The sequence below is a fragment of the Porites lutea genome, chromosome 8 (assembly GCF_958299795.1).
Source record: "Porites lutea chromosome 8, jaPorLute2.1, whole genome shotgun sequence".
Lineage (NCBI taxonomy): Eukaryota > Metazoa > Cnidaria > Anthozoa > Scleractinia > Poritidae > Porites > Porites lutea.
The window spans coordinates 33,935,740-33,948,243 of record NC_133208.1 but is presented as its reverse complement, the minus strand read 5'-3'; the positions used below and the strand labels follow the sequence as shown (position 1 = coordinate 33,948,243).

The window sequence follows — 12,504 nt, the reverse complement described above, 5'->3', positions numbered from 1 at the left end:
CGCCGATTGCACTCATAGGACGGTAGGTACGTCATGTACATTTTACGGGAATTTCGAAAACGCAACTGATTCATTGGCTTTTCCAGGTTACAATGGTTGTTTGTCAGTATTTTTTAAAGGGTGACTGTCGATTTGGAGATAGATGTCGGTATGAACATCCGTCAGGTTGGTTAGAACTCCTTTTGTTAAAGATAACGTCTTAGATTTGGTAATGTACCAAATGGTAATGCATATCCCTTGCTTTGCTTGTTTTAATGATGGCATGGCATATTAGAGTTGACCAAAATTATAATCTCAATACGTGCTTGATACTAACCTGATAATTTAATAATTGCATAGGTGGGCAGTTAGGTGGGTAATACTTTATTTAAATATTTAAAATCACAAGAGAAACAAGGCTGGTTGTCATGGAGGGAGTCTCGCATCAAGTCTTTGTTCATTTGCTTGATTATCCACGTTTCACCCCTACAACCAACTAAATATAAATCAACAAAACTCAGTAAGCCAGGCATTTTTTGGGATACGCGACAAAATAAAATATATGGAAAATAAATAAAAGGTAATATCTAGTTTACAAAAAAAGTACTCCAACAAAATAATAATTATAAAAGAACAAAAATGAAAAAGAACAACAACTAAAGAAAAATCAAAACAACCTCAATCAAGTAATAAAAGTGATCGCACAGTCAATGAAAAGAACAAAGCAAAACCCTAATGAGAGGGGAGGGACGGAAATGATTTGCTAGTGCAATAAAAGCAAATGTTGCTACTGTAATGCCAAGTGTTAAATGTGGCTAAACTAGAATTGTAGCCATGCAACTGTTAACCCATTCGCCCCTGAACCGCCGTAACCGCCCGTGCGGATCCACGTCCTTTCTACCCTTTGTGATGTCATCAGTTTTAACGGTCAAGGACAACTTTGTCCACTAACTTGTGCAGAGTGAAGAGATCTTTCAAACCATACCAGAATGAGCACAATTCAGTCAAGGACACCGGAGCAAGAGGCAAAAAACCATGTAACATTGACCTGAAAATCTCCATGAAAATCTTGTTCCATTGCTCACCTACCTTTCCTTTCACCTAATCCTAAGATCCTAAAAGCTTTCCTAAAAACTATTCCCACCAAAATGAAGCCTACTAAATGCCCAGCAAGAGAAAAAAAAATGAGGCAAGAAAAGCGAAAAAAGAGGGAAGGAGAGAAAGCGAAAAGTAAAAGTCAAGACTGCTGTGTCACTTTTAAACCCAAAAACTATCTCGAAATTTTGCTTTCTGTGCATGCCCGAACTTCACAAGCTAATATTTTGCATCTGGATCAGAAGGCCATGAAGTGTATGACCTGTAAACCGGTTTGTGGTAAGTTTTAGCTCTTTATAGCAGGACAGTGGCCAGAAAACCACTCGAGTACCTTGAAAACGCGTTTTTCGGCAAAATCTCCAGGAGCGAATGGGTTAAACTACAGTCATGGTTTTCCTATCTACGGTAAAATTACTACATTCTACATGTAGGTACAAAGCACATGACGTTACAAAAGCTACTGTACTGCTTTACTAGTCCTGCATCCCAACATGACCCCTTCCTTTGTGCTTTAGAACCACGTCAGTCGTCTCAACTGATACACCCCAAGTTATAATAAGGATCAATAAGGTCATGTACGTGTATTAAGCCTGTGAGCAAGCTCACTTGTAGGAATTTGGGACAATCCAGTAAGAAAAAATTAAAAAGAATTCACACAAGTGAGCCTGCTTGCAGGCTAGGTCATGTACACCAAATCTCCTGAAATATCCAGGACAGGGCGGCAAATCTCTGTATATGTCCTCATACCTCAACAAAGTCTCCAGGCCTAAGATCTCCAGATATTTGCTTCTCTGTAATGAGTAAAAGAAATTAAAGGCTTGGATAGTTAAACTGGTTCTTATTGTCACTACACTTGGAAAGTTGCAACTAGTTGTGTTTATTGAAGATGAGAGTGTTAAATATCCTGTATGCAAGTATAACAACTGAAGCTAATGAAAGGGTCAGAATAAATGGTAGCAAAGCAAAAAGTTAACAAGCAAAAAATAAAAAAGAAACAAGCTAAATCAAGACACTAAATGCATTTAAATGATCCTTAGTCATACTCAGTACATGCTCACATGCATGAGGTTAGTTTGCTACACCTTTCACAAGGTAGCATATAGATTCTCCTTTGAGCAGCATTTTCCTGCCATAAGTTTTCTTCCAGCCCTTTCTCCCCTCTCCTCTCCCTGTTGTTCTTTTGTCACTGAAATTTTTCAGTGTGATGGGTGCCTCCTTTGTTGCCTTATTTTGTAGGGGCTCATGCCAGGTTGCATGTGCCAGCCATGGGGGCATTATTCAATCTTTTCTAGGGACTAGCTGCCAAAAGTGGAAGCACCAGGATACTCCCAGCATCCAACCTCCATTTAATTGGTGATGCATGTGTTAAAATAATGTGAGCATAATGATGCTAAAAATATTATTTTTGGTCTGGTCTAAAAAAGACTGCGTTTATGTTTGCCGTCAGTGACAAGTGTAAGAATAGTGCCAAGCATTTTGATACAGAAAATGTAACATAAAGTAAATAATAATATGTACTGCATTTGTGTTACAGCACAAGTGACACTTGGAGTTACTATTGTGATCATTTCTTTTTCAGCTAAGAAGAAAACAGTGTGTTCATTTTTTTTGAATGGATATTGCCGATTTGGTGACAAATGCCATAATGAGCACCCAAGAAATGGAGGTACAACAGTGAGCTTATCTTAATTTTTACAAGATATTTTCAAAACATATTTCAACCACTGGGTTACTAAACCTACCATCCTTTCCTGTTAAGTCATATGCACCAGATTAACACCTCTACATCTTCATATTATTCAAATTTTCTGAAATGTGTTGAATTTTTCCAAACATTGCCCAAGATGTTTTAAAGACTTCTGTTGTTTTAGGTGGTCAAGGATTTACTTCTTCAAGTGGACCATTCAGCAGGCTGCAATCAAACAGTAGAGCTAATTCTCAACAGTGGAGTAGTTCCAGCTACCGCAATCAGGTACAGGTTAAACCTGGTCTACAACAAACCCAGTTAAGGTTAACCCATTCCCACCTAAACCAGACTTGTAACCGACTTGTACCACTTGTGATTATCATCTGTTTTAACAGTCATAGACAACTTTATTATTTTGACACTGACTGTAACTTGTGCAGGACGAAATCTTTCAAACATGCCTGAATGAGCACAATTCAATCACACAGGCCTGTGAAAAAGGCCAAAAAAAGATTTAAGTCGACCAGGAAACCCGTGCAGTGAGAATATTTTTCTACAACTGTATGGTAACTTCACACTCCTCAGAGGTTTTGCCAAATCTTTTGCCACCAAAATGAAGCTTAGTAAAATTTATGCACACTAATAGAAAAAAACTGGGAAAGATGTACAAAGGAAAGAGAGAGGAAAGAAAGTGAAAGGAGAAAGGCAAGGGAGTGGTGTAACTTTTTCAATATTTTTCCTCATGTGCATTTTGATGAAGCTGCTTTTTAGGAGCAGGAGGCAGCATGTGCTAGACTTATGTTTTGTGCAGCGTTAGTTCCAGAAAATGACCCAAGTAATTTTGAATTTTTTTTTTCTGCCAAATTTTCAGGAGCAAATAGGTTAAAAACAAGAAGACTAATTTGATAAAGTAACGGTAAAACCTTGCTGGCAACATTAAACTGTGGAGGTTTTTCTAGCATAAGAAATTTTACAGACTATTTTTACCGACATGGTCTTTTTTTCATCCTCCCCTGACAAACTGAAATACACCCACTTTAAAAAAAATTGTCCATGCGTTTTTTACTCATGACCAACAAAACCTTAACATAAACAATAATTAGAGCGGTTTTCACTTGACTGTCGAAAGGGATTGGTTTTGGTTTTGGTTTTGGTTTTACTACGCCCTTTGGTTGGCTAGTGTATTTACTTTGGTTTTGGTTTTACGACAGTCAAGTGAAAACCGCTCCAACACATTCAGGAAAGAGTGTTCACTAAATGGTGTTTATAACTTGTGACTGCAAACCTGGCCCGTCTTTGACCATTGAACAGTTATTTATTAACATTATTATTTAGAGTGAAATTAATATCCTTTCCAGAATCGATTTGAAGTCTTATCCAATAATGATGCTGGACAATATTCAAGACCTTCAGATGGCGAGCAACAGATTTCACAAATACAGTAAGACAAAATTAAAAGTCAAGATAATATATTTATTCTTAGTGTTGTGCCCAGGGGCCCGTTTCCAGTGCTCGAACTTAACGGTCGTCCACTCGTCCAAAACGAGTAAAAATTGCCCAAAACGAGTAGGTTTTTTTGCCACTAGTCCTGTGGACGAGTAAAGTTACAGTACCCCGATAAATAATTGCTTTTGTATCTTGCTGAAAGGGGCTAAAAGTGTCAAAGCAGATAAAGAATTTCTGAAAGCGAATGCTTCGAAAACGTCGAGCAAAAATCGCTAGGCGTTTCTGGCCTGGCAGGTAAGAGTCTGGGTTCTACGCTGAGATTAAATGGATTGTGGGATTCAATATGGCGGCTTCCCGCGTTTGCCAAATGATCGATGTTGATTGAATCTCTATTTTCTTTCAAAACACAACTTCTTGAAATGTCCAAACGAAAAAAAGTTCAATGCTCACTGAGTTCTTTCTTCGGAGGAAAGCAAAATCAAGAAAGCAACACAACACCAGCACCGCCTGCTGCAACTCCGATAAAGAAAACACGGAAGTTTCAGGAATCGTGGATAGAAAAGTACAGATGGCTCCACTTTGATGAGAAAGAAAACAAAATGTTTTGCGAGTTTTGCAGGGAATTTCCAAATGGGAAAAACACACATTATTCCTTGAGGGTCGGAACAAATAACTTTCAAACTGACAGCTTAAAGGCTCACGAGGCCAGTGAAGGACACGCTATGAGTTTAGCAGCTAAACGTGCAAGCGAGCGTCCAAGAGAGCAAAGACCTTTGCCTGCTGCATTGAGCAGACTTGATGAAGAAACATTGAAGAAAATGGAGTATCTTTTTAATACAGCATATTATATAGCTTATTTGAAACTTCCATTTTCTATATTCTCACAGTTGTGTTCATTGCAAAAAAAGAATGGCTTAAACCTCGGAAACACGTACATGAATGATCATGCTTGTAAAGAGTTTTGTAAACATATATCTGATACCTTGAGGGCAGATCTCATAGATTCTTTAAGCACTGCTAAGTTTATATCTATAATGGCAGATGGAGCAACAGATGTGTCATGTTTGGAAGAAGAAATAGTGTATGTGAGATTTGTATCAGGTGGGGCTCCAAAAACGTGCTATGTTGAGCTGGCTGAGGTTGAAAGTGCAAAGGCACCAGGAATTCTAAAGGCAATCAAGTCGGTTATGGATAAGATCGACCCTCAGTGGATGCAAAAACTGATCAGCACTGGCACAGACGGTGCATCAGTTATGATGGGCAGGATTGGTGGTGTGGTTTCATTAATTAAACAACAAGCACCTCAAGTTATTCCAATTCATTGTGTAGCACACAATTTAGAACTTGCATTTAGTGACACTTTGAAGTGCAATGAAACAATGATGAGCATCAAGGAACTTTTAAATGGCTGCTGGAAACACTATAAGTATTCCCCAAAGGCTTTAAGAGAACTAAGAGAAATGGCAGAGGCAATGGAAATAAAAGTGGGAAAACCAACAAAGGCCAGTGGAACTCGTTGGGTGCCTCATTTGCTCCGTGCTTTAACTGTTCTACTTCAAAAAAACTTTCAAGCAATTGTTTCTCACTTTGAGCACACGGCAGAAGCTAGAGATTCTTCAGCAGAAATGCAAGGACGGGGTAGGAACTTGTCAAAGAAGCTCAAGGCTTACAAATTCCAGCTTCACCTTCATTTAATGTGGGACATTCTAGAGGAAGTGTCAAAGATCTCACTTATTTTTCAGAAGGATTCTATCTCTATTTCGCAAGTGAAGGCTGAGATTGAGCGAGCTAGTCAAGCCTTAGAGAACATGCGAAGACGACCTGGGAAACATCTTGCTGCCTTTCAAGAAGAAGTAGGAGCTGGAACAGTGTTCAAGGGGGTCAGTCTTACAAGGAACAACACAGATGACAGATTGTTTGAGCAAAGTAAAGCATCAATCATCACTGATGCTAAGCAATTTCTAGCCTCAAGATTTGAAGACTTCACTTCCCCAGTACTAAAAGCTTGCGGTGTTATCACTAACAATAAGTCTTGGCCAAAGGAGAGAAATGATCTAGGTTTGTATGGAGAAGAAGAATTGGTTACTGTGGCTCAGCACTTTCAGGCAGTCCTCAGAAGCAATGCTTTCGACTTGGAAGTATCAAAGGATCAGTGGCTATCTCTAAAACTGTACTGTTATGACCACAAACGCATTGCAAACTTAAGTCAGGCTGAGTTCTGGGTAGAAGTGTTCAATCAGGTGCATCCAGATGAACTTGAACTCTCTCACATGTTGATGGTGGTTGAGATTTGTCTGGCAATGGCAGTGTCCTCATCTTGCTGTGAAAGGGGATTCTCTTGTATGGGGCGACTCAAATCAGAGTATCGAAACTCACTTGATGTTGAAACTGTTGACATGCTCATGAACATCTGCCTCAATGGTTCAAGTCCCGAGGACTTTACAGCTGAAAGGGCAATTTTGCATTGGAACCAGGCATCACAAAGAATGCGAAGGCCTTGCTTAAAGGATTGATGACCTAACTTAAGCCTAAGACAGCAATGAAGTTGATAAAACTGGTGCTATTCTATTTATGTTGCAACTATGGCCTGTAACTGGGAAGAATTATAATTGTAATACACTTATCATTGTTGCTATGTATCACTAAAAAGATACATGTAAATTGTTGTGTTTATTTGATCATAGTGTGGCATTTACATGTTTTTACCTACACACACAAATTAAATACGTGCAAAAAAAAATGTAAAGGGTGACCAGTAACTTTGCTCCTGGGACCAGTAAATTCTTAGCCTACTGGTCCAGTGGAAGACCAGAGCTAAAAGTTAAGTTCGAGCACTGGTTTCTCGAAAGTCCCGGTAACTTTTCGGGCCCGAAATCAAATATTCAAATCGAAATATAAAGAATAAGAGCGCGGGTCCTGGCTAGCAGACTACTCCATTTTATGTCACTAACTGATAGTTTTATCATGCTAGATGCAAAACTATTGAAACTTCGATCTTTAATGTAAACGGAGACAGCTTACCGGGCCCGTTAATTATCGGGACTTTCGAGAAACGGGCCCCAGGGCTTTCTTCTTCACAAAAAATTATGACTGTAAAACACCTTAGCAACAGGCTTGGGAAATTTTGGCCAATAAACATTCTTTGGAGTAATTTACATAGTGATTACTAGGTCAATAATGATTTTTGAAGGGTTCTTGTACTTCTTGTACGGCTAGTATTGGCCAACTTAGATGTACCTGAGTTATGTCTTTCTCATGCATGATTCAATTTTACTTGTTACCATCCCCCCCCTCCCCTCCCCGCCTCTTAACCCCGCCTCTCAGGCAACCCCTGGAACAAGTCCAGCCCTTCTGGCCTGGGATTGGGAATTGTTTGAAGTGGTCTTATCAAGAAGGCACTTTTTCTTCGGGTTTTTCTTCTTTGTTTTCATTTCCAAATTTTTTGTTGCTGTTTTAACTACATTTTGACATCCATTATCCTTCTCTCAATAAACTCGGGAAAACGTTCATAAAAGTTGTGAAAACGTGTCATTTTGCTTTTGTATGGATAAAAAAGATGTACAGGAGTTCGTGGCTGGGGGATAGACCTCCAAAAAAGAAACAAATTGCAAAGACCTGGGGGTGTGCCGGGGGGGGGGGGGGGGGCATGGTTACAAGTAAAATTGAACCATGCATTATTGTACTAGTTTTCTCTGGTGTAGGTGGTTTTCACATTTCAAGAGATTGCTCATTATCTCGCTTTGTTTGTCCACCAGCATTTGTTCCTGTCACCATTGTTATTTTGTGTCTCGCGAGATTGCATGAAAACCACCTATTGATATTAAATGCACTTATTATTTCCTTATCTAGAAAGTCAGGTTCAAGGAAGACAGTGTCCATTATGACACCTTACTTGCTTATTATTTGCAATTTGAGAAAGGGACATTTTGTTTTTAAGTTAATTGTACAAACTCTGACTGCTTGGAATTCTGTGTCTCTTATTGACAAAGTTTGTTTCACTCGCAGTGCTATGCTATAAGATCCTTGTGCCCCCAGGTGACTTACTTTTGCCTTTGGATTACTGGGCAACCTTAGCTTAGTCTGTGTACTCAACTTTATGCTGAGTTCCCTGGATTTCAAGGGTTTAAAGAGCTTAGCTAAAGTTCTTCTTTGAGGACAGGCCATTTAAAAAGCACTGCATCTATCAATGATCATTTCTAAAGTTTTCTGTTTTTTTCCTTGCAGACAGACAGTACAAAATGATATGACAATTTGGGAAAGAAGTGGACAGTGGCCTCTCTCATGCTACACCTTTACAAAAGAAGAACCCTGTTTTCAAGGCAAGTCAGCCAATGCAAAGTGTTATGTGACTGCAGGCTTAACTTGAATCCATTTGATTTTACTAGCTGGGGTATTTAAAAGCAGTCCATCAGAAACTGCAGAAATTGGTCCTTGTAGATTCTATGGACTATCAACCTTACTAACATGTGCACTTATATATTTTACTTGTTTAGGTTTACTGGACTTCTCTCCAGAAGAGATCCGTTTAGAGGCATACACTGCCAATGCCAAAGGAAGTGCTGATGGTTATGTGAGAATAAACACTTTGTATTGTATAATAGTCAACTCGATCTTGACTAGAGAAAAAAAAAAATAGGTCAAGTGCAGCATGATATGGACTGTGACTTCTTGAGATAGTTTTTCAGTTTATGGTATTATTTAACTTGTTGTATGCCAACTGTGGCAGGATTAGTTCAGTAAGGCAGTCAAGAGCTTGACTGCAGAATCAAGAGGTTGTGGGTTCGATTTCTGGGGCCGGATGAAGACTCAGGGTCTCAAAATAACTGAGAAATGAAGGTACTTCCTTTGCAATGCAAGCAGCTAGACCTTTGCGTGGTTTGGATGACCACCTAAGCTAATCATTGGCTGTCCCTGTCTCCAGTTGGAGACATAAAAGTAGTGTCCCTAATTAGTAGTTTTGTGCTAACTTCATTGACACTCAAATAAAGTGAAGCAAACAATTAGGTGTAAGAACGTAACCATAGACCCACTTTAAATGTGTTTTATAATAATAGCCATCTGTTGGCTAACTGCTCACTGTTGGTTTATTGGTAGACCCATCTGAGTGGTTGTGAAATTTATGTTCATCACTGGAAGTGAACCTCCTCTGTCTCGGTCTCCATGTACTGAATTCAGTGTTCAATGTCGCTACATAAAATTGTTGGAGGGCACTTCTAGTTCTCATGTCCACAAATTTCCCAATCGTAATCCATGCCACCATTTATAAATCCTCTTCTTAAGTTTACTTTGATTCCCTGATACCTTTATCTATTTAACATCATCTTTTTATTTCCATGTACAATGTAGCAGAACTTAATATGTCAACAGCACAATGAATAGTGTACCATTGTATTATTGTCGTAAATTGCAGGAGCGTGGACTAAAACAACTGATAAGTAATAATCAAAACAGAAGACATCACTTAAGCAGAATGAGTGTCTCTCAAATTGTAAGTTTTGCCTAACATCTCTCTATAATTAGAAAAGTGACTAGAGCCACTATGTATGTTGTAGGCCAAAATGAACTTGGGGTTAAAATGGTTTTAACCTAAGTTGATTCTCAATTTCCTTTGTTTCTTACCCTCGTAATCATAATCATGAATAAACCAAGGTTCAAACGATTTTATAAGAATTTCATTTTGACCTACCACACCGTACAGTTTACGTGGTACTCTGGTACTGCATTCGACTTTTCCTGTCTTCTTTTTAAAAAATGTTTCTTCTTAAATAAAGGAGTAATTTGATTTATTTTGCTTCAGCAAGAAGAAATCAAGAAAAGTAGCAAACCACAGGAGGCAGTTTCCTTGCCTTCTACAGGACCCAGAGCTGGATTGTTTGGAATTGTTAGTGATGGTACCTTGAGCAGTTTCAGTAATTCTTCTAATGGTAATAGCTCTGATGTGAAGTCAAGTGGATTCTTTGAAACAAACAGTCAGTCAGGCTTATTTGGACAAACCAATGTATCGCCGAGTAGCTCACAGACTGTATTTAATAGTTCACCCACCCCAGGGAGCGTCTTTGGTAATTCCAATAGCTCCAATAATCCAGGGACTCTGTTTGGTATAAATAACCAGACAAGCAGCATCATAGACACAAGCAAACAGTCAGGAAACTTGTTTGGTGTGAGTTCTACAAACCAAGCATTTGGTTCTGTATCACCTGCCGCACTTGGATCAAGTCATGGAACTGTTAGTACTCAAGCATCCAAACCACAAACAGGCAACAACATTGGCCCTGAAAGTCAAAGTATGCCACCTACCACACTGGTAAGTAAAAGTAATGACTGTCATATCCACTAATATTTTTCTTATCTTGTCATCTAATCTAATCCTTCACACAAAATGAGGCCACACAAACAGCTGTTTTACATATAGACTTTTTTAGGGTATCATAAAATTTGCAATAGTGAACCAACTGATTTATCTAGAACACGAAATTAAACAAGTATTCGAACGTGGCAACAAAGTTTGACAGAGTTTGGCATCACTTGCCCTCTTTTAAGTTGGTTTAAAAGCTATCTCTTATACCGTGATCGACACGTTGATATAGTCTACAAAAATGGAGAAGGAGAGCTAATTAAGCCGACACGATGGTGGTAGCTACGAGGTCTACATGAACGAAAAACAAACAAAGAAACAAGACAAACGTCACTGCATGACGACAATGTGAAACTTTCTTTCTCAGTGAAGGACGTGACAAACAAACGGAAATGTTTTTCTCTTTCTGAACCTCGACATGAACCTAAAAAATTCGTCTCTACAATTGGGTTACATTTACCACGTTGAGAGAGTTGGAATAATCTTGATGAGGTTTGGAAACAACACGAGTTCACTTTCTTTGTGACATTTTGACTTTTTCGTTGCCGTCGCCGCCGTGTTGCGAAAGCTTTCAAGTGCCCCAGGGGTCCTTGCTTGACCCGTTATTGTTCTTAAGTCACATTTATAGCGTTACAAAGAATAATATATCCGACTGTCTCTTAAAGGATGACAAATATTCCCATTTGAAATCGCAGAGGACCTGATATCACTTCTTCATCAAAACAAAGTCACGATCTTATGAAGAGCAGGGACTGAGCATGGAAATAAATTCGTCACTTTAGAAACGAGAAAGGAACTGGAGCCGAAATGCGCCCGCAGTTGTTTGTGGGATCGTTACTAATGTCGTGCCGGTCAGCTATTGGTCAATTGTTTTTTTCTGCTCCTAGTAAGAGTCCCAGAAATCTTTGCTGAAGTTTACTCGGCCCAGTTCCTTCCCGTTTTTAAACTGTCAACTTCACTGGGATCGAATGTATGACCTTGTAACTTTGAGCCTGTATCATGGCGATAAAAAAATAAAAAACAAAAATTCTCCAGGTATTGCAACAAATCCTCCTAGGCGTCGTCATTAGCATCAACCTTTCTTGGAGGCCCCATATTTTCAAGGTCTTTGGGAAAGTATTGAAAGAAGTTTTAAACTGCTCATAGGACAGGTCAATTTGAAGCAATTATACCAATTATTGGTGGGTCCCATTATGCAATAGTGAATACGGTATGCTGAAGCCTTACGGATGGCTGTATTGAAAGTAAGAGCGATCTTCTCGAACATGTACCAGTGCGTCAGGGTCCGCTTTTGTTGTAACAGGGGCTATGAAGTAGACTAGCAAAGCATCGTCTCTTGTAACTGGAAATTGAATTATTTTAAGTTTGCTGAGTGGGTAGCCTGTGTGGTACGCGTAGTACATGAACATTTTCAAAAAGGGGGATCTTTCTTTTGTTTGGGTAAAGTATGTGATACAAAATTTTTCTGCACTCTTGGCGCTGTTAGTCACTTCTGTCTGCGACCATAACGTGAAGCAACCACGCAGGGCGAAATTATACAACCTTTTCTTGAGATGTTATCACCTTTGGTCTTGACGTAACAACCTAAACGTTTTCATCTCATTTCAACCTTGAACCCACGAAATAATTGTAACAAGTAAAAATTCGCCATTGTCTTTACTCTACAGAAATCAAACGCAACGTCTTCCTTATCAAGCGGCAAATCATCATCATCATCATCAGAAAGACAGACATTAACATGCAGCGAGCAAGACATGCAGGCCTTCATGGCTGACAACTTTATACTCGGAAAAATACCAGAATGTCCACCACCATTAGAATTATGTTAAGATAGTCTTGTATTGTTAATGAAAATTTATTTGTACAGATAGTAAGAATGTAATAAAAAACATCACATTTAAGTAGCCCGAGATTTGACTCTTATTTCTTCGTCACTGACATC

The 12,504-nt window shown here is 39.0% G+C and overlaps 2 protein-coding genes across 2 annotated transcripts in view; both read left to right on the top strand.

Moving 5' to 3' along the window:
• Positions 1-12,504, top strand: part of LOC140945685 (uncharacterized) — a 94,917-nt gene that overhangs the window by 53,687 nt on the left and 28,726 nt on the right. The gene's annotated exons all lie outside the window — the stretch shown is intronic.
• LOC140945681 (nucleoporin NUP42-like) lies at positions 25-12,466 on the top strand. The gene is made up of 9 exons (XM_073394710.1): positions 25-165; positions 2,654-2,740; positions 2,946-3,046; positions 4,120-4,202; positions 8,432-8,526; positions 8,701-8,777; positions 9,618-9,695; positions 10,005-10,511; positions 12,230-12,466. Exons 1-9 carry the CDS (start codon positions 93-95, stop codon positions 12,389-12,391), a joined length of 1,263 nt encoding a protein of 420 aa, XP_073250811.1. The 5' UTR covers positions 25-92; the 3' UTR covers positions 12,392-12,466.